Source organism: Barbus barbus (assembly GCF_936440315.1).
Source record: "Barbus barbus genome assembly, chromosome: 3".
Lineage (NCBI taxonomy): Eukaryota > Metazoa > Chordata > Actinopteri > Cypriniformes > Cyprinidae > Barbus > Barbus barbus.
The window spans coordinates 26,512,481-26,534,344 of NC_136731.1; the positions used below are offsets into that span (position 1 = coordinate 26,512,481).

Genomic DNA, 21,864 nt, shown 5'->3' on the forward strand with positions numbered 1-21,864 from the left:
CTGGAAAAACAGCTTATGTGACAAGAGGAAAACGGCTTTAACGGCAAGTTATTATCTCAACAAAACAAGCCCAAGGTGAAAACTGTGGTTACACCACATTCTTGTAACATAAATCTGATTCACCAAAACTAACAACCCCTTCTTTCCTGTTAATCGCTGTGTGCATACCTCTCATTTACGTTGAAACCTTATAACCCGAAACCACAGCCCTAGGTAGTCACACTAGTTTTATCTTGACTGAACATATTCTTGTGTAAATTTAGTATATTCCTCTGTTGGACTCAGCTTTTATAACCACCTCAGATGGAAAAGCCACCATCTTTTTTTTTTTTTTGCAGTGGTTGAGAATTGTATGCGATCATAAACATGCCATGCATGTGAATGTAATGACAAATCAGAGCCATCTAAAATAGTCAATAGGCCTGTTCTAATGAGCGAGTGAGAGATATAACAAAACTAAAATGCTTCCATTATAATCAATAAGACATAAACATGGATTTATTCTCCGGTCTAGACAGTTTCATTGATTACACGAGAGCATCCGCGAACAAATCCCTAACTTGCTCTCATCTGTGAAACAAAAAAAGATTATTTTGAAGAATTTTGGTAAACTAAACACTTTTGGTGACTACTGACTTTTAAAGACTGAATTCTTAAAACATTTTCTTTTATGCTCCACAGAAGAAAGAAATTCATGCAGATTTAGAATGACATGAGGGTGAGCAAATGACCACAACATCCTTTTAAATGGCTTGACTAAACTTGGTCAGGACAATCTGTTAGTTTGCATTAAATTCTGGTACTCAAATTGTCACATGAACCTGTGCGCTCTGTGATTATACTAAAACAGGAGCATGAAAATAAGCATTTTATTGTAAATTCTAATAATCGCAAAGGTAATAATCAATATTATGATTTCTATCATAATCATACAGCTACCATGACACATTCCACTGCATATGTGGCTAGTTCTCCCAAATAAAGCAGCATACACTAGTACAAAGTGTGAACTTTTGCAACATCTGTTGAGGCACTCTGTGAATAAGCACACTGCTTCTCTCCTGAACAGCCGTGCGGCAGCAGCAGGCCTTATAAGGCAGAAGAGGAGATTTGCTGAGCATCTGATTGGGGGGCTGCTTGTTCTGGAGAAGCACAGGCCTGAATGAGCCTCAGGGAGAGAGCGACACACCCACAGCGTGTGCTAGCACACACAAACATCCCTAAGCCAAGGCTACATATCATCAAGCTAGAATACAAAAGCGGTTTTGATGAAATATTTTAGGGTTTGGCTCATGATAAGTGCTGTGAGGCGGGGCTGAACAAACACAGCTCCCTATAAAACTCATCGACAGTTGAGTATGCAGCATGTCTGAACCAGATCAGTTCGACAGAATGCATTCCAATGTAATATATACTACTGTGCAAGAAAGGAATAGCAGCAAGCAATGATGCATTGAATCAAAACTGACATTTATAATGTTGCAATGTTAGAAATGCATCACGGTTACCATAAAAATACAAGGCAGAACAACTGTTTTCAACTCTGATAATGATAAAGAAATGTTTATTGAGCAGCAAGTCAGCATATTAGAATGATTTCTGAATGATCATGTGACACTAAAGCCTGGCGTAATAATCAAGGAAATTTGCTGCCGTACAGTGGGTGCAGCAGGTGCAATATTACGCAGCGCCTGAAAGTAGTCCCCAGCTAGGTAACTAGTTATGATATAGCTTGGGACTACTTTCAGGCGCTGCGTAATATCACTGCGCCTGCTGCACCCACTGTACGGCAGCAAAGTTCCTTGATTATTACGCCGGAATGAGAGTATAGTTCCTAGCCATATCTGCCTAGAAAATCACAACTTTTCATTTTCCGTCGGGCTTAGTGCACGATGTAACTACAGAAGAGTCAAGCTTTAAATAGGAAAATTATCGAAACTCTTTGGTCATTTTTGAGCGAGATGCTAATGGTCTAATCCGATTCAATGATCTATGCTAAGCTAAGTTAAAAGTGCTACCGCCAGACCCAGATATCAGCTGAATGGATTCAAAAACGGTAAAACTCAAATGTTTAACTCTTGGGGACTTGGAAAATGAGCCTATATCCAAAAAAAGTGGAGTGTTCCTTTAATGAAAGTTACAATATATATATTTAAACATGGCACTATGGAAAAATCTTGGACTTGCAGCTGCTGCTGTCTATCAAGGCAAATCTCAGAAACATCATTGATACATGGAAAATAAACAGTGCAAACAAAAGCAACTCAATTGAGTCAGAGAATAGGGAATGCTGGCAGGTCTTCATGTGAAAACCACAAGTAACATCCAATCACTGAGAAAAACAGCATTTTTTAAAATGTACAAACCTAAGAAAAAATCTGGGTCAAATATGAACTGTACCACATTTCAAATTTGAAGGATCTGGGTCCAGCCAATGAAAGTCCTTGATCCACAGCAAGGGGTGGGGCCACAGAGGCATTGGCGAGGGGAAAGTGTGTCAGTTATACAACTTCATCCTCACCGGGGGAAAAGAGTTAAGAGAAGGGCAGAGGAGAGGACATCTCCTCATCACTAAACACAGGAACTTGAGGGCACACATCACCACAAACAAATGGGAAATCAGACAGGAAAAAAACTTGTGCTGAAACATGAGCACTGAAGTCATTAATGGGGCACTGGGATTCCAGAGTTTTCCACAGACGACAAATATGGGCTAGACAGCTGCAAAAATCTTCATGCACAATAATCAGAAATGGGAAGAAGTCACCCTCAATATTTAGAATAGAGATCCATCAACATGTTTTTTGGGGGGGGAAATTGTATAATTTGGGGCCAGTAACATTATATGGAACTGTAACAAACATGAAGTTGTCCAGTCATTTTAATAAGTATGCATGTAATTGGGAATTTTGCACAAAAGTTTTTGGAAATATTTCCCCATGAAGACTTCACAATGTTTTGTTTTATTCTTGGTGTTTTTGCCTTTATTATGACAGGATAGTCTGGAGCTCACAGGAAATGAAGTGGAAGAGAGAGGGGGGGACAGGATTGGGGAAGGTTCTCGAACTTGGGACGCCTGTAACACAACAGCTCTATTGGCGTGCATCCCACACGTGCTTTTATCAGCACCGACTTTCACAATGGGTTTAAGTCCATCACACAAATTTGCTACCTTTTCAAAAAGTACTAATATATTCCACTTAGGCACTAATATGTAGCTTTAGGGGTAAGTAAGGTACAAAGGTGTACATTTTAAAAAGGTACTACCCCAGTGACAGCTTTTGTACTTTTTTTCTGAGTGAACCAACAAAAAGCTGCTTGGTGTGAAAGTGACTTCTGCCTCAGCTGTGTTTCGTACACTATTGACAAATGTGGCCCAAATTTTCGCTGTAATTTTGCTAATGTTAGTGCACCACAACAATAATAGTATGACTCTCAATGATGAAAGTGATGTGAAACCGTCTACTAAGAACAACAACAATGACTTTTACTTAAGGGAAAAACCGAAGTGTCTATTTCTACAGAACTGTAATGTACCGCCAGATGGACTTCTGGAGAAAATTCAAAACAAACAAAAGTAAAATGTAAAACAAGAGATATTTAAGATCATTCACCATTTCTAGATCACAAATTTTGGACACTGATCATGCCTAAAACTTTGCACATTTATAAATATTTTACCTAGTGGTCAAGGACATTAATTCATGTTTTTGTGACCGGTATTTTATTGACATACAAAGGTGACGGTTCATAGACCAACCTTTTGAAACCTACATCCTTTCAATGACCAGCTCAGATGTTTAACCACTAAGCCACAGCACTGTACACATTTGACTATAATTGACCATTTATCAGGTGGTTGACATTCTATGCAGATTATCTACCCAAGAAATTTGTTCCCTAGAAGCTCGGCTTTGGAAAAGTCCTCATAATGCCGGCCAAGTCAAGCACTGCTGTGCACAAGAGCCCAGTTCTCCATCTCGATAGGAATGCCATGCTGAGAGCCAAAAAGAGGAAATGAAAGTGGGTCACATTATGAAATCGAACCACACAACCGTTCTCAATTTCCTCCCGTCCAGTCCTGTGACTCCACCAAGAGGAAGACGGATAGAAGGAGAAAATGGAGGTCCTGCCTGATGGCACACTTAATCTATCGGCTGTGCTGAGAGGAAGGCCAAAGAGGCGGCCATTTGAGCGGTTTCCCGCACACCCCCCTTTCCCGCCCTGCTGTGAGCTGCTGCAGAAGTGTGAGGCGGGGTTTAGTCGTGTAATCAGCAGCAGATGTGTGGTGGAATAAAGCATCTCTAGTAACATATAACAAGAGCGCCACCCAGTGGCCAACAGGTATATGACTAAAAACACAAAAGTACTGTTACCTTCCTGATGGCGGGATATTAAAAGGGAAACACCTACCATCATATTCCTTTTTACATCAGTAAGACTACCCCCAGACAATAATCAACAAAGATATATAGAGAATAATTGTTAATAGACCACGATTAATAATAAATCTCTGGTATGCACTAATTTTCAATAATTCAAATGGTCCAGGTTCCATTCTTCCACTTAAATGCACACAAAAAATTACAAACACAAATACAAAGTTCGACCACACACTACCAGGGAGCCAGTTTCCCTCAGTAATGAGAAAATACAGAATATTGTGTGTGTGTGTGTGTGGGGTTATATATAAATGTATCAACACTGTTTCTGTTAATAAAAAAAGTCTGAAAGCAAGCAGCATTATCATACTTACAGCAGAAATATTTTAAACATTACGGGGGACTTTCAATATTGTGTTGGACAGTAAGGGCCCTTCAGATCAACTCCTAACCACTAAACAAAAAATATACTAAATACTCAACTGTTTACTCAAGTACACTCTCAGCTTTCATAATGTTCGAAAGGCACTCACGATCACATGCATTTATTACTTTAAAAGTGGTGGAGGTACAAATAGAGATAGAGAGAGAGAAATGGAGGCTGACAGATGAATGGAAAGATAGCCCTGACAAATTGCAGGCGGCTCTAGCATTCCTCTCAGGCCTGTTGAGAAAGTAGCTGTGAGTTCAGAGTCCTTGATACGTTCCGCCTGCCAGCTGAAATCCACTAACTCACAGACGGACTGACAGCTCTCTGTGTCATTCAGAGAGCTGATACATTCCTCACAGCCCAACACTGATAAGACTCAAGACAAAATATCAAATGTTGGAGAAGCTACCATGAAACTTATCAAGCTACAAAGTACTCTTGGAAATACTACAAGCTACTAACAAAAAGTAGGAGACAATATTAAACCTACCTAAGGGGACATCCCCGGTCTCAAAATATACATTTTTTTTGTATATAGAACTTTTGACCAATATTTTTCATGACATCTATTAATCATCTTCTATCAACAAAATGTTTTATTTATGTAATATAAATATTATAATATGTCATTTTTGTGGAAAACATGATGCAATTTTTTTGGGCATTCTTTGGATTAAAAATTTCAAAAGAACAGCATTTACTTTTTTTTGTTTTTGTTTTGTAACTTCCTAAATCTTTTTAAATATGATTATTGTCTTTACTGCTACTTTTGTCAAATTTAATGCATAAGTATTATTTCTTTGCTAGTTTGAAAGCATCATTTTGGTCGTTATATTTACCCGAATGGTAGAGCTTTGCCTCACGCTATAGCAGTGCTTCTCAACAAGGGATCTGGGGACCATTTTACATGACTTTACCACGACTTTTAACAAGTTTAATGACTTTTCCAGAACACTAAAAAATCCCTAATATTCCCAGGTTTTCTATGACGAAAGAAACCCTGGAACTCATTGAGGGACTCAAACACAACAATTAAAAAAGGTTCAAACATTCACTGATGCTCCTGAAGGAAACACGATGCATTAAGAGCCGGGGGTGAAAACTTTTTGAATTTGAAGATCAAGGTAAATTGTACTTAATTTGTCTTCCAGGAAACATGCAAGTAGCTCCTGTTGCTTCCGAAGGGCAGAACTAAATGGAAAAAAATTATATTTCTACAAAATAAGAAAAATTTGGACATCTTCATTCTGTTCAAAAGTTTTCACCCCCGGCTCTTAATGCATCGTGTTTCCTTCTGGAGCATCAGTGAAGGTTTGAACCTTTTTTAATTGTTGTGTTTGAGTCCCTCAATCATCCTCAGTGTGAAAAGGTGGATCTCAAAATCATACAGTCACTGCTGGAAAGGGTTCAAATATGCAAAAGATGCTGGAAAACTGAGGAATCTGCAGGACATGGAGGATTTTTCTGAAGAACATTGCTCAGTTTAACTGTTCAGAACAAACAAGGGACTCATGAACAACCATCACAAAACAAAAACACAGTCGTAGATCATCCAGGTAACCACACACAGTAGTAAGAACCAAGGGTTCCCAAACTTTTGAAGGGGGTTATTTTAATAATTTCAGCTGTTTGTTTATCTTGTGGACTATATGTAACCATCTTTTATGTAAAATATCTTACTCAGGACAGTACTAAATAAAAAATAACATGCATTTTGTATGATCTCTCTTATTTTGTTCAAATTATTCACATTTTCACAGATTCTGCAAGGGGTTCCCAAACTTTTCCATGCCACTGTAGTTAAGCTAGTATCTCCTTTCACCAGCCGTTTGTAACAAACACTTGATAAAATTCAATGTTTTCCAAAACCTTGCTTCTCAAAAGCATAACAGGTTGTGATTTGTGATTCATATCCCAAAGGTAAAAGCCACATTTTCCATGTTATCATTTCCAAAACATCATGAGGTAGTGATATCCCGGAATACTGATTCATCTACAAACCCGATTCCAAAAAAGTTGGGACACTGTACAAATTACGAATAAAAAAGGAATGCAATAATTTACAAATCTCATAAACTTTTATTCACAATAGAATATATATAACATATCAAATGTTGAAAATGAGACATTTTGAAATGTCATGCCAAATATTGGCTCATTTTGGATTTCATGAGAGCTACACATTCAAAAAAAGTTGGGACAGGTAACAATAAGAGGCCGGAAAAGTTAAATGTACATATAAGGAACAGCTGGAGGACCAATTTGCAACTTATTAGGTCAATTGGCAACATGATTGGGTATAAAAAGAGCCTCTCAGAGTGGCAGTGTCTCTCAGAAGTCAAGATGGCAAGAGGATCACCAATTCCCCCAATAGTGGAGCAATGTCAGAAAGGAGTTTCTCAGAAAAAAATAGCAAAGAGTTTGAAGTTATCATCATCTACAGTGCATAATATCATCCAAAGATTCAGAGAATCTGGAACAATCTCTGTGCGTAAGGGTCAAGGCCGGAAAACCATACTGGATGCCCGTGATCTTCGGGCCCTTAGACGGCACTGCATCACATACAGGAATGCTACTGTAATGGAAATCACAACATGGGCTCAGGAATACTTCCAGAAAACATTGTCGGTGAACACAATCCACCGTGCCATTCGCCGTTGCCGGCTAAAACTCTATAGGTGAAAAAAGAAGCCATATCTAAACATGATCCAGAAGCGCAGGCGTTTTCTCTGGGCCAAGGCTTATTTAAAATGGACTGTGGCAAAGTGGAAAACTGTTCTGTGGTCAGACGAATCAAAATTTGAAGTTCTTTTTGGAAAATTGGGACGCCATGTCATCCGGACTAAAGAGGACAAGGACAACCCAAGTTGTTGTCAGCGCTCAGTTCAGAAGCCTGCATCTCTGATGGTATGGGGTTGCATGAGTGCGTGTGGCATGGGCAGCTTACACATCTGGAAAGGCACCATCAATGCTGAAAGGTATATCCAAGTTCTAGAACAACATATGCTCCCATCCAGACGTTGTCTCTTTCAGGGAAGACCTTGCATTTTCCAACATGACAATGCCAGACCAGATACTGCATCAATTACAACATCATGGCTGCGTAGGAGGAGGATCCGGGTACTGAAATGGCCAGCCTGCAGTCCAGATCTTTCACCCATAGAAAACATTTGGCGCATCATAAAGAGGAAGATGCGACAAAGAAGACCTAAGACAGTTGAGCAACTAGAAGCCTGTATTAGACAAGAATGGGACAACATTCCTATTCCTAAACTTGAGCAACTTGTCTCCTCAGTCCCCAGACATTTTCAGACTGTTATAAAAAGAAGAGGGGATGCCACAAAGTGGTAAACATGGCCTTGTCCCAACTTTTTTGAGATGTGTTGATGCCATGAAATTTAAAATAAACTTATTTTTCCCTTAAAATGATACATTTTCTCAGTTTAAACATTTGATATGTCATCTATGTTGTATTCTGAATAAAATATTGAAATTTGAAACTTCCACATCATTGCATTCTGTTTTTATTCACAATTTGTACAGTGTCCCAACTTTTTTGGAATCGGGTTTGTAGTTCTGCTGAACTTCCCTGACCCTGGTTAAGCTCTGTTTAGGGTTCGGAGAGCTGAATATTTATAGCAGACAAGATGAATGGCTGTCTCTGTTCTTGCCCTGCCCTGACTGATTCCAGCAGAGTAAACCCTGCCAATGAAAAAACACCATTAGTTTCACATACTTTAGCATGGTTCATTATGGAGCCTCAGACGGCAAACCACAGACTCTGCTGACCTTTTCCACAGGCCTATGTCGCCACCAAGTGACCACTGAGGGGTTCAGAGATAGAAGTGGAAGGAGGAAGAGAGAACTGATCCAGAACATGATAGAACATTAATAAAGAGATCACTGCAATGAGAGATGCAACGATTGAATTACACATGGACACTAGTGTATCCAGGCACACGGACTAACCTTTCTGCAGCGTGGGTTTGGGCAACTGAACAGAGAAATGTCTTTATCCAGCAGTGCTGGGAAGTTACAAAATGGACACCTTGAAAAGAAAGTGAAGAAAAATAGTGGTGTTACATTTTCAAATTTTCTGAATGCTGTTTCTCTATCGCATGGCTTTCAAAAAGTTGAAGCATGAAGCACTATATGGACTACTTGATGTGGATTACTTTTTTGCCCTTATTGGAGCTTAACAGCTCTAGCTACAATTAACTTTCCTTGTATGGAAATGAACAGTCTGGACATGCGACAAAACATCTCTTACTATGTTCCACAGATAAAGAAAAGTCATATAGTCTATCAACACGTTTAACTCACCTGACCAGTTCATCAGCACAGGTGGCTGCTACTGCCTCCTCTGCCTGTCTCTCGTAATATTTGCACAGAATGTTTTCAGGTAAAACCTTCTCCAGCTCACTGGTAGGGAATGAACAGGTGCAGCTCCCATCCATACAACTCAACTCCGACTGCAAACAAACACAAAGAACGCTTTTTTAATTCATCTGAAACAAAAATACCAAAATATACTGTAACTGTATAATTCAACGAGTGCTTGCATTGAGAATCTACACTACAGTTAAAAGGTTTGGGGTCAATAAGATTCCTTTTTTTAAATGATGCATAAAGTTGATAAAAAAAATGACAGTAAAGACATTTAGAATGCTACAAAAATTATATTTTAAATAAATGCTGTTCTTTTCTATTCAACAAAGAATCTACAAAATATTAAGTGTTTTCAACATTGATAATTATTAAGAAATGTTTCTTGAGCAGCACATCAACATATTAGTATGATTTCTGAAGGATCATGTGACACTGAAGGCTGGAGTAATGGCTCAGGGTTCCTACACATTTTCCATTTCAAAATTACATACTCTTCCAGACTCAAATTTCCAAACCTCTCAGTAGATGTGACCCTGGACCACAAAACCAGTCATAAAGGCATTTAAAGTTGTCCAAATGAAGTTCTTAGCAATGCATATTACTAATCAAAAATGAAGTTTTGATATATTTACGGTAGGAAATTTACAACATATTTTCATGGAACATGATCCTTGTTTAATATCCTAATGATTTTTGGCATAAAAGAAAAATGAATAATTTTGACCCATACAATGTATTGTTGGCTATTGCTACAAATATACCTGTGCTACTTATGACTGCTTTTGTGCGCCAGGGTCACATATTTAACATAAATGGTTCATAGAGCATTATTTTCATTACTATTTATTTTATATAGTAGTCATCTGTAAATGTTTTTTTTTTCAACGATTTTCTCTAAGTGACATTAACGTACAGAGCCCTTAATATAAATAATAATAATAAATAAAACAACAGACATTTACATGCACACAAGAAACGTTTTTGCAAACTTTTTGCATGCTTACGGATTACAGTTTCTAGTTTTATATAACCTATTTCCTTTGTGCATCACTACCATCTTACTATCAATAAAACAAGAGCATGGATGCACATAAAGTAATAGAAATCTACTTGCTCAAATTTTGGCTTTTCTCGTAGTACCTCTAATATCAAGGCCTAATGTCTAATTTAACACATCCTCCGTGTCGGCACAGAAACCATGACACAGAATGAGCTGATGGCATAAAATGTGCCAAGTTCAAGGGTTTATAAAAAAGACTGGTACAGTAAAAAAAAAAAAAAAAGTGTTTAAAATTTGGCTTTCGTTAGGGCAGTATGCCATATTTCAAGGTCTTAGGTCTCTTTAACCCATACTCTGCGGTGGCCAAAAAAAAAAAAACACACTGCGAAATGGGCTGATGGCACAATAGGTGGCTCAGTGTGCATCGTACTATATGCCAAGTTTAATGGTTTCTCGTGCGCACATAAAAGTCTGTATATATTTTATTTTCGCAAAAGTCCTTGAGGCTATGTAATATGGTGCTAAGAATATTGTGAGAAGAAACCCAAAATGCTTATAACCTGCATTTTGCATAATGAAAAGTAGACCTTGAATTCATTCAGTCATATTTTGACTCTGACGTCTTGTACAATAAATTTAAATTAATTAAATTCTTAATTTTCTATTACAAAAAAATGAAATAAATAGGGGCAAAACCCTGTAGGAACCCTGATGGCTGCTAAAAATTTAGCTTTGCTATTACAGGAATAAATTAAATTTTAAATAACATTACAATAGAAAACAGTTCTTTTCCCCAGTTTTTACTGTATTTATGATCAAATAAATGCAATCTTGGTGAGCATTTCTTTTGAAAAAACACTTACAGGCCACACACGTTTGAATGGTAGAGGATGTGTTTAAACACACGGTATGAACTTCACTCCATTAGACATAAAATATTAAACACCTGCAAACCAATGTTGCCACAGCTTTTCTGAGAACTTGTATCCCATTTTTTGTACAAAAATCAAATATATCTTTTGTCTATGAATATTGGAATGAAAATGAAACTCAGATGGGAGATAAACTGGGAAGCACCTAAAAAGCACATGGCAAAATGAAACCAAAATAAACGGGAATTTTAAAAACATGAGAACAAATCATGAACCCTGTGCTCAATGCCTGAAAATATTGTGACATCATAATGGTCATGACCGCACACAAAGTTTCCAGTAATACAATTCAAAAGATAAAGGTATCCTCAGAGACTGAACAGTCTGAACAGACTTACCCGTCCTGAGCCAAACACTGCCTCTTGGGCATATTTCACCAGACACTCCTTGCAGAACAAATGGCCATCTGTACACTGGGTCATCTCTTCAAAGGCAAACTCCCCACAGCAGCAGCCACACTCAATCAACTGCCCGTCCTGAGAGCACAGGTCAAAAATGTCACATGCTTTCAACACACATAAGGCTGAGCGAGGTCCCTCTAATCTGTTTGATGCAATAATTTTCAACTATGTGAAAAGGGACAAAATAGCTTTCACACTCTAAATCTTTGTTTTTTCTTATGATGTGGATTGACATGTATGGAAGTAGAATAATGACAATAGTTTTTGAAACATAAAACATGCTGAATTCCACAAATTGAAAAAAAAAGATTTTAATGCCTTGTATTTCTAGGGCTTGCATTTTTAGGTCCTGAAATTTAACATAGTTGTTTATTTAAGCTGTGAATATTTCAATTCAAAATATTTCACACACATTTTCATAATTAAAAATTCAATAATTTATATTCACCTTACAGAATTCCCTTCCAAAATATTCAATCTGTTTAAAAATACGATGTGTAATATTCGACAGGCAAATTTCTGTAATTTTATTTCACTTTCCAAATTCGCTGCCACAAATTCAGGTGGTTAAAATTTGGCAGAAAAATCAGCGGTACACATCCGGGACCCGAAGGAATAGCAGTAGAGCACCGATGCATGATCTCCAGCTGATGTCGGCCACTCACCAGCAGGTGGTGCAAGCGGCTCTTGATGATGGAGTACATTCCTAGTTACTAGACTGACTTACTATAGGTGAAATTTTGCTAATACCTCCCTTAATGTACATAAAGTACATCAACATTTTATACTACAACCTTTGGAACATGAACAATTCCTTTTTGGGGTCTTACAGATTTTTTTTGTTTTTGATTTAAATAATTGTAAATTGCACATTCAATAAGGGAAATATTGGTAAAATGTCAACGTACTACACCCTGTGGAACATGAAAAACCCTTATGTAGTTTTTTCCAAAAAATATTTGTGTACTGTACATACTGTAAGGGAGATATTGGCAAAATCTAACCCTGTAGTAAGTCAGTTTTGTACCTAGCAACATACTACAACCGTTGGAACATGAAAAAAAAAAATCTTTCCAGGGATTTTTTATATGTAAATAATTGTGTAATGTACATAAAAAGGGCGGTATTGGCACAATCTCATCTGTAGTAAATCACTATGAGCAATACAAGCTTTACAATTTGAAAGTGTGTTATTTTAAATGTTAAAAGTCATTTTAATTTAAATACATTCGACGTTTTAACCTAGTCGGTGGAAGTGTTAGACAGCCCCTTTGGTGCGATAACGCGTCAATGATTTCTCTGGTTTTCATTTGCAGCAACAATACACCTAGGCGGTTTTGAACTCCTTTTTTATGTTGATATAAAGTGGTTGCTTACTGTTAAAACTAATCGTGGTATTGATATATTTGTAGGACTGTCGACTCTATAGATCAGTGGTAAGGGAAAGCAACGCAAATGCAGCACGTTGCATTCTTCTGACCTCATTTGCTTGCCTGTATATTGTCCGCATAATCATCAGTAAAGTGTGTTTGAGATCTGAGGTCTTATATCACTGTATTAGTTATATCACTGAGGCGGTTACGCGTCGCTGGGGAATCCTGGAGTGTGACGGGGAACCCCAGTATTACAGCACAGTCACACAAGCCATGATACAAAGTTACAGAAACTAAGCAACCTAAATAAAGAATAAAAAATAATCAAAACTTCTACTTAGCGCTTGCTCCATTTCTGCAAATCAGTTTTTGTAAATGAATGACTTGATCCACATATGGCCTTCATCAAGAGCCGCTTGCACCACCTGCTGGTGAGCGGCCGACATCAGCTGGAGATCATGCATCGGTGCTCTACTGCTATTCCTTCGGGTCCCGGATGTGTACCGCTGATTTTTCTGCCGAATTTTAACCACCTGAATTTGTGGCAGCGAATTTGGAAAGTGAAATAAAATTACAGAAATTTGCCTGTCGAATATTACACATCGTATTTTTAAACAGATTGAATATTTTGGAAGTGAATTCTGTAAGGTGAATATGAATTATTGAATTTTTAATTATTAAAAAGTGTGCAAAATATTTTGAATTGAAATATTCACAGCTTAAATAAACAACTATGTTAAATTTCAGGACCTAAAAATGCAAGCCCTAGAAATACAAGGCATTAAAATGCAAGCACTGCTAATTGCAATGCATCTTTTTTTTTTGATTTGTGGAATTCAGCATGCTTTATGTTTCAAAAACTATTGTCATTATTCTACTTCCATAGACATGTCATTTACAAGAAAATTTCAAGTACATAAACTGGCTCTTCACACCCACACACCTTTTGATACTGCTCCTCATTCACTTGCAAAGCCAACAGGAAATCTTCATGCTGAGAGTGGGAGAAAAACCCTCATAATTATTTCAACAATTAACACCCCATCAGCTCATTTCACCACAACCCTATTTGTTTGTGTTATTTCAGGAGGAACCATTAGAAATAAATTGAAGAAGTGAACCGTGTAAAGTACCTCAGCCATTTCCTTGGCTTTCTGCTCATAGAACTGCAGCTCTTTCACGAGCGACGGCTCCAGTGTAGTCTCGTTACCGCGGCTCCATCTGCGATTCTTCTCCAGAAAGTACATCTTTCTCTCCAGTTTAAAAGAACCTGATATGAACGAGATGCAATGAGCATTTCACTGTTTACCTGGTTTTATTTTGCGTTCAAAAAGCATACAAAAAACAAATACATATGTACTCACCCTGCTCAAACTTGAAGTCTATGAATGCGCGCTCATTTGGCTCTCTCCTTCTCTTCTTCTTCCCTGAGGGGTCAGTGGAGTTCTCTTGCCACTTCTTGAGGGCTTCGAATAAGGCCTTGAATGGTTACCAGAAAGATTAATGCCACACAAATGACTAGTGGACATACAATATGAGACTGGCAATAGCTGATTCCAATATTTGGAGAGTGACTTTTGCAATTGTTCTGTGAAATTTATCGGTAAAAAAAAAAATGAATGAATGCGACAAAATACAAATGATACTAAAGTAATGACCATGAAATACGTGTCCAAAACTAATACACTGTCCAACTGTCCTGAGCGCATTCACAACAGCTGGCGCGTGATGCCACCTATCTCTCAAATCAGGGGTCATCAAACTTGATCTTAGAGGGGTGGTGTCCTGCAGAGTTTAGCTCCAACTTGCCTCAACACACCTGCCTGGAAGTTTCAAGTATACCTAGTAAGACCTTGATTAGCTGCTTCAGGTGTGTTTGATTAGGGTTGGAGCGAACTTGGTGACCCGTCTCAAATGGACCATTGACACAATTTCTCTGCCACTTGAAGTTTATCAGGCGAAACCGTTCATTGCACCCATTTCGCTCACAACATTTTGCCGAGCAACAGTAAACGTGGCTGCAACTTTACACTAAATAGTTGAAAAACAGCCCGTTTATTGTGAATGTTTCTGTTATTTACAAAAAGTAATAAATTACTTCAATATTAAGTGTATCCATCTTGCACTGCAGATGACAACCAAAGGATTTAGTTTATTACAGTCATTTGTAACATTTAAATCTAGCACACAAAAATGTATGACAATTATTCATCATAATCGTCAAAGCCCTAAAACAAACAATTAATTGTAATAATCGCAGTTACTTCTTAAACACACCAGACAAAATTTCTATAACAAGTGTTATAAAAAGTGTAACAAGTGTAACAAAAAGAATACTTTTGTGCGCAAAGAAAACAAAAAAAAAAACGAATTATTCAACAATTCTTCTCCCCCGAGTTACCATCTTCTGCCATTTTGGAGAGTACCCCAAAATGTAATCAACTTAATCAGCGCTGTTTACGTTCGGGGGGGGGGGGCATGCATGAACGTAATCGGCATAATCAGCATTGTTGACTCTTAGGGGAGTTACTTCTTAAATCGCAGTTACTTCTTGGACACCACAAGCCAAAATTTCTATAACAAGTGTTACAGCCCTAGTTGAAATCAAATCAATATTTAGATCATTCACAATTTTCCTTAAAATACACACAATGAAAACAGAGAATATTTTTCACCTTTCGGGTGATTGCATAGTGTCCTTTGAGGCAATTCAGGGCCCATTTGATATCCTGACAGCTCAACATTCTGAAGTCACCCATCAGCATATCTGCAGCTTGAATGACAACCTCTGGGCCAACAGTCGTAAGTTTGAAATAATCAAAATAATTTTCACTTTCCTGCGTAACAGAGAAAAAGCAAGTAAATTATAGCACATTAGTTAGATGTTTATATTTAATACATTTATAGTAACAACAAAAACCTGCAAACCTGCGTCTCAGAATCATTCGTCTCAAGGAGAACACTGCTTTGTATCAAAACGGAGTTTGCTTTTTTCGGATAATCAGGATTTTCCAACAATAGATTGCATATTCTGTGATAAAGAACCCAAATAATGTTCTTTAAACGTGAACAAAATATGTCTGATCAAGAAATGAGCAGAAAAAGGTTTGTGCTTACACATTTAAATCTTTCAGGTCACCTCTCTCTATCAATTCTGCTACATATGCATCCTGCACATCAGGGAAAAGGTCCATCTGAAAATGTCAAAACAAATCAAAATTAATCCTACCTTTAAAATACAATATGCACACTCGGATCCTTTAAAGGGTTAGTTCACCCGAAAATGAAAATTCTGTCATTATTTACTCACCCTCATGTCGTTCCAAACCTGTAAGACCTTCGTTCATCTTCAGAACACAAAGTAAGATATTTTTGATGAAATCCGAGAGCTTTCTGACCCTCTGTAGACAGAAACACAACTGTAATGTTCCCAGGTCCGGAAACGTAGCAAGGACATCGGTAAAACAGTCCATGTGACATCAGGGGTTCAACTACAATTTTGCAAAGTTACAAGAATACTTTTTGTGCGCAAAGAAAACAAAAAAAAACGAATTATTCAACAATTCTTCTCCCCCGAGTTACCATCTTCTGCCATTTTGGAGAGTACCCCAAAATTTTAATAAACTTAAAACGTGCATGAATGTAATCGGCACAATCAGCATTGTTGACTCTTAGAGGAAAGCGTGCGTGTGCATTGTGATACTCTCCAAAATGGTGGAAGATGGTAACTCAAGGGAGAAAAATTGCTGAAGAAAGTCATTATTTTTGTTTTCTTTGTGCACAAAAAAATTTAAGCTTCGCAAAAGTGAAGTTGAGGCACTGATGTCACATGGACTGCTTCATCAATGACCTTACTATGTTTCTGGACCTGGGAACATTTCAGTTGCGTTGGTGTATATGGAGGGTCAGAGAGCTCTCCGATTTTAGCTTTAATATAATCTTACTATTATATCTTAGTGCTACGAAGATGAATGACGGTCTTACGGGTTTGGAACAACATGAAGGTGAGTAATTAATGACAGAATTTTCATTTTGGGGTGAACGAACCCTTTAACATGAGGAGCTAATCAGAAGACTCACCACCCCCTTCACCAGCATATCAAGGGACGTCCGGTCAGGGGTCTGCTGTATGATGGGTTCTCTAGGCGCTGACGGTCCAGGCCTCTCATTGTCAGCCGGTGCAGGGAAACGTGCAGGAGAGAGAGGGGCCGCTGGCTGCTCATCTCGTCTGACCTCTACTAGCACAGTCTCCTGTGGTGTCCGAGGCCTTTTTGTGGTCCTTTCAGTTCTCGGCCAGATTACCACTTTAATTTTGTTGCCCAAGTCTGACTGACCTGATTCAGTGGTGGGAGGAGCTAAGAAAACAGAATTGGCCTGATTCACTGAGTGTGCACTGGCTGAAAGGTCCTTAGGAAGGGGCAGTGAGTCCTTAACAGGCATTGGAGGTCTGTGCAAGGCATTTTCTCTAGACGTTGAGGGTACAGCATTCTGGTCCGTGGTTAAGACACCTATGGCTTGGCTTCCTAATGTAGGATGTACGGTGACTACAGAAGGATGATGAGCGTGTGAGCTGGTAGGATGTCTGTTGGATCCAGATGCCTGGCTTGGGAAGGTGCTCGCACCCCACTTGGCAGCAGGTCGGATCAGCTCACGATGAGGTGAGGGCTGTGGCTGCCAGATGGAAAGTGTGTGTATGATTAATATTTGAATAGGAACTGCTCATCACATTTTAGTGCAGTGATTACACATCAATTTTCAGGAAATCAGAAATTGAAGCACTGAACACATGATCATTTCTCTCAACTCAATTTCTCTGTAGTTGTCACTTCTTGAGAAAAAAAATATGGCCAAAACAAAAACAGTGCTGCTAAAAAAGTATTTAGACATTTAAGGAACAATTAAAAATCATTAAAAATCATTAGACTGTAGACTTCACAAGATAATAAATGGTTACATGCGCTATTGCCTTCCACACCAGTTTTATTTAAGTATCATTGAGTTTTTATTTGTAACAGTAAAAAGCAGTTTTTTATTCATATATATATACACACCTTTACATATTTTAGCACATCAAATTTAACTAAATTAAAATGAAAAATGTTGACTTGGCAACTACTTGAAATTAAAAGTTTGTGATATTTTATATTTAATTTATATTTTTAATCAAGTAATTTAGCTTTAGTTAACTATAATATCCCTGTTGCCTAGAAAATAGCAAGGCAGTTTGATGCTAAATTGAAACTCCCATGAACGCTTGTCAAAGACTGACACAGAAGAGAAGAATTGTAGAATAAAGTTATTTTTGTTTTCTTTGCGCACAAAGTATTCTTTTAGCGTCATAAAATTACGGTTGAACGACTGATGTCATATGGACTATTTTAATGATGTCCTTAGTACCTTTCTGGGCATTGAATGTGGTAGTTTCGTTGCTGTATATGCAGGGTAAGAAGGCTCTCAGATTTCATAAAAATTATACTAATTTGTGATGAACGAAGGTCTTACAGGTTTGGAACGACATGAGGGTGAGTAATTAACGACTGAATTTTCATTTTTGGGTGAACTATCCCTTTAAGAATTGTAGCAGGTGCCACAAATATTGTCCAACCCCACTCATACGGTGTTCATTTTACTTGTGCAGCTCAGTCATAAATTGCCTTAAATTGATTTTTTAAAATTCTGCAGATACCCTGTAAATAGTAAAATAAAGGTTTGTTGATATGTGTGTTGAAAATGTTTTTGATTGACATTTATGGTCTTTTTTTAGTTGGGCTAGTTAAATAAATTTTCAGTTACCAAAATCTGAAGAGTACCTGCCCGAAGGGCTACCAGGGATTTTGAAATTTTGCGAGCCCTGAGCAGGCATCATATTGTTTGTTACCACAGCAACTGCTTGCGTGCCCACATTGAACAATTCTTTTGTGTAAAACAAAAAAGCTCACAATATACCATGTAAGATTCTCTTTAAGCATCTATATATTATTTAAGCCCATGCCATTCATTGACATTTATTATTAAGTTTCACTTAAATAATTCAAATGAAAAATTAATGTACCAAGTTTCACATTCATTAATTTAGCAGACCCTTTTATCCAAAGTGACATACAAATGAGGAAAACTAATTGTCATTTGTTAATTTATTTATTTATTTGGTAAGTAACCATGTAATAATTAGGATATCATATAGTAATCTAGCCATATTGCAAAAAATAAAAACCCTTCAAGACAATGGGTCTGACTTTGCTTCAGGATTGTGATCACCTTAAAGGGGTCTTGAACTGAGAAATCAAAATTCCCTTGATCTTCTGACAGATAAGAGGTCATTGTGCTATAAAAACATTCTGTAACGTTCAGAACTCAAAACTTTCTCGTTAGTCTAAAAACAGCTTATATTGAAGCTAATCCGCCAAAACGCCAGCTTGTGGAATGTTCTACTCTATGATGTAATAGTGTGGATAACCAACGCCTCCGCAGAGGAAGATCAACGCCTGCTTCTACATCGCTGCTTGTTCAGCCACGCCCACCGATTTGCACATATGGTAGGTAAATGACAAGAGCGGCAAATGCAAGTCTATGCAGAAACCAAATGATAAACTTTATTTGATGAACTTGTGCCAGACAGCATCAGTATGAACTTGGTCCTTTGTTCAATTCATTTTACTACACAAAATGTGGGATTTTCAGAAAGATTTAAAGTAAAAGACGATGCTGTGCTGACTATATTGGATTCGACAGTAATGTCACAACACACGAGCGAGTAACTGTTTTTATTATGAGTCAAATAGCCAGCAATATCTGCAATATGCAATGCCAGGTTTATTGGATGCTTAAATTAGAAAGCAAGCAAGAGAAGAGGCGAAATGCAGAGGGTGTGTGTGTCTAAGTGCATTGGTTTATGGGTGTGGGGAGGTTAAGTTCTTGCAGAAGAGGTGTCTCTTCTTCAGTTGTTTTTGAAAGGTGTGACGTCTCACAAAATTCAAACAAAATGCAAACCAAATAGGAATAACAACTGTGCAAAGTACCAAAGTCAAATGCAGATGCACGTTTTTGAACAACTATCACGCAATATTATTATACTGTTACCTATATATGGTTATAAAACCATAATCACCAGGTCCCTGCTGACTCGCCCTACTAGTAGGCTATATTATCATATTCATGAATTCTACAGATATGCATTGCTAAGCATGTAGAGAGCAGTGAATACTACACAGGGACCCTGTGAATTGGAACGCAGTTCCAGTTACCTCTAAGATGCGCACCTCCTCCTCTTCTTCATCGTCCTTGACCACGACAGGGACATTTGGTACGAATCTGACAGGTTCATCATCAGAATCCGACGATGAAGATATGGTTATGTAGGACATCCTCGCCCTAACTCTTTTAGCTAACAAAATAACACAACAAACAAGAGTCATGACACACAGAATACTACTAGTACTTCCAATAAAGATGAAAGTAACACCAAAATAAAGCCTAAAAGTGTTAGTACCTCGACCGCGATGGGTGTTGAAACTAGCCAGGTGGATGACGTCATCGTCACTGGACCCGTCAGCCATGATAAGACACACAGACTCCCTGAGTCGACCACCTTCTCTCTCTCACACAAACACCCATGCACACACACAGGAACCTGAAATGAGACAAGCATAACCACACATTCATGACACGGTGTATTCATCATGCTTAAGACATAAATACAGTCATAGTTTCTCAATTTGACACTTAGATTGGATACATCTGTGCGTGTACTGGTAAGATTTCATTTCCCATTTCCCACGAAATGATGTAGTTTCCAAACATGACTGACATTTCTAAAGCAGGCAAGTGTGACAGATTCAAAACATTATATTCATTATACCCATTATTCAGCTTGAGTTCATATACAACACACACACACACACACACACACACACACACACACGAGTTAAGACAGTTAATGTCCTTGAGGATTGAGTGCATTTATATTTAAATGAGTGTTGTCAATGAGTATCTCTGTGTGCAGAGACTTAAGTGTGTTTTGTTTATCTATGATGATTCAAATCAACGCGCCTAGGACACCCAAACATGCTGTCTGAATAGTCTGCTCACTAGGTTTTGAAACACAGCCTGTTAATTCCAGCAGATTGGCAGAACAGACTAGCTGACCTCGCATAGCAGTGCTGAGAAACCCTGTTGATGTTATGACCTTTCGTTTTCCTTTGTCTCTTATAACATGTGGACAGTGCCACAGAAGTCAAATATACAGTAGAGTAAACGAAACAAACAAATATGTACTCGCTAAAGTCCCTAGCCAGGCTTAGCTAAGTTAGCTGTTTTGTGTTAACCCTCCGCGCCAGCTGATTTCACTAAAACAAGACAGATTTTCATCCTCAGCCGGGCATTTCATCCCAACTTAATGGCGAAGGCAAACCAACTCTAATAAGACTACAACACACGAAGACTGCTTAATAAACTGCACGTACCTCTCAGACACAATATCCAGCACATCGAAAGCGTTTGATCGCCGGATATCGAAACAAACGGCCAAAACAAGCCAGGGTGTGACGTCAGACGCACATGCGTCTCGTTGTAGGCGAAGCCGCGGAGGATCACGGGAGTTGTAGTTCTTCTGCGTTGCCTGGAGTCTGCGTTCTCTAGGTGTCTCTGTTTTCCTTCTTACAGTTTTACAATCACTTTGATGTCATTTTTAAAAACTTTAGATTCAGATCTCCAAACCGATTGTCATGTCAAGAAAGCCAGGCAAAGACTGTACCATCTGCGTCAGCTGAGGAAATTCAGGGTCTCACCAGCAATCCTGAAAACTTTCTATTCAGGGACCATAGAAAGTGTATTGACTCAGTGCATCTCAGTGTGGTATGGAAACAGCTCCAATCAGGACTGCAAAGCACTACAGAGAGTTGTGCGCTTAGCTGAGCGCATCTCAGGGTCTGCTCTCCCCTCTATGCAGGACATCTACC

The 21,864-nt window shown here is 38.2% G+C and overlaps 1 protein-coding gene across 1 annotated transcript in view; it reads right to left on the bottom strand.

Annotated features, from left to right (window-relative positions):
- Positions 1 to 21,461, bottom strand: part of LOC306853887 (E3 ubiquitin-protein ligase RNF216-like) — a 33,206-nt gene extending 11,745 nt beyond the window's left edge. Inside the window, exons 1-13 of the mRNA XM_079391554.1 lie at positions 21,370 to 21,461; positions 20,397 to 20,537; positions 20,152 to 20,291; positions 16,988 to 17,578; positions 16,025 to 16,101; positions 15,836 to 15,938; positions 15,583 to 15,744; positions 14,272 to 14,386; positions 14,041 to 14,177; positions 13,851 to 13,901; positions 11,472 to 11,609; positions 9,136 to 9,284; positions 8,782 to 8,860 (exon numbers count right to left, since the gene is read on the bottom strand). Of these exons, the coding sequence (XP_079247680.1) occupies positions 8,782 to 8,860; positions 9,136 to 9,284; positions 11,472 to 11,609; positions 13,851 to 13,901; positions 14,041 to 14,177; positions 14,272 to 14,386; positions 15,583 to 15,744; positions 15,836 to 15,938; positions 16,025 to 16,101; positions 16,988 to 17,578; positions 20,152 to 20,291; positions 20,397 to 20,463 (1,809 nt within the window). The 5' untranslated portion in view covers positions 20,464 to 20,537; positions 21,370 to 21,461. The remainder of the gene's footprint in view (positions 1 to 8,781; positions 8,861 to 9,135; positions 9,285 to 11,471; positions 11,610 to 13,850; positions 13,902 to 14,040; positions 14,178 to 14,271; positions 14,387 to 15,582; positions 15,745 to 15,835; positions 15,939 to 16,024; positions 16,102 to 16,987; positions 17,579 to 20,151; positions 20,292 to 20,396; positions 20,538 to 21,369) is intronic.
- Positions 21,462 to 21,864: the final 403 nt, after the last annotated feature.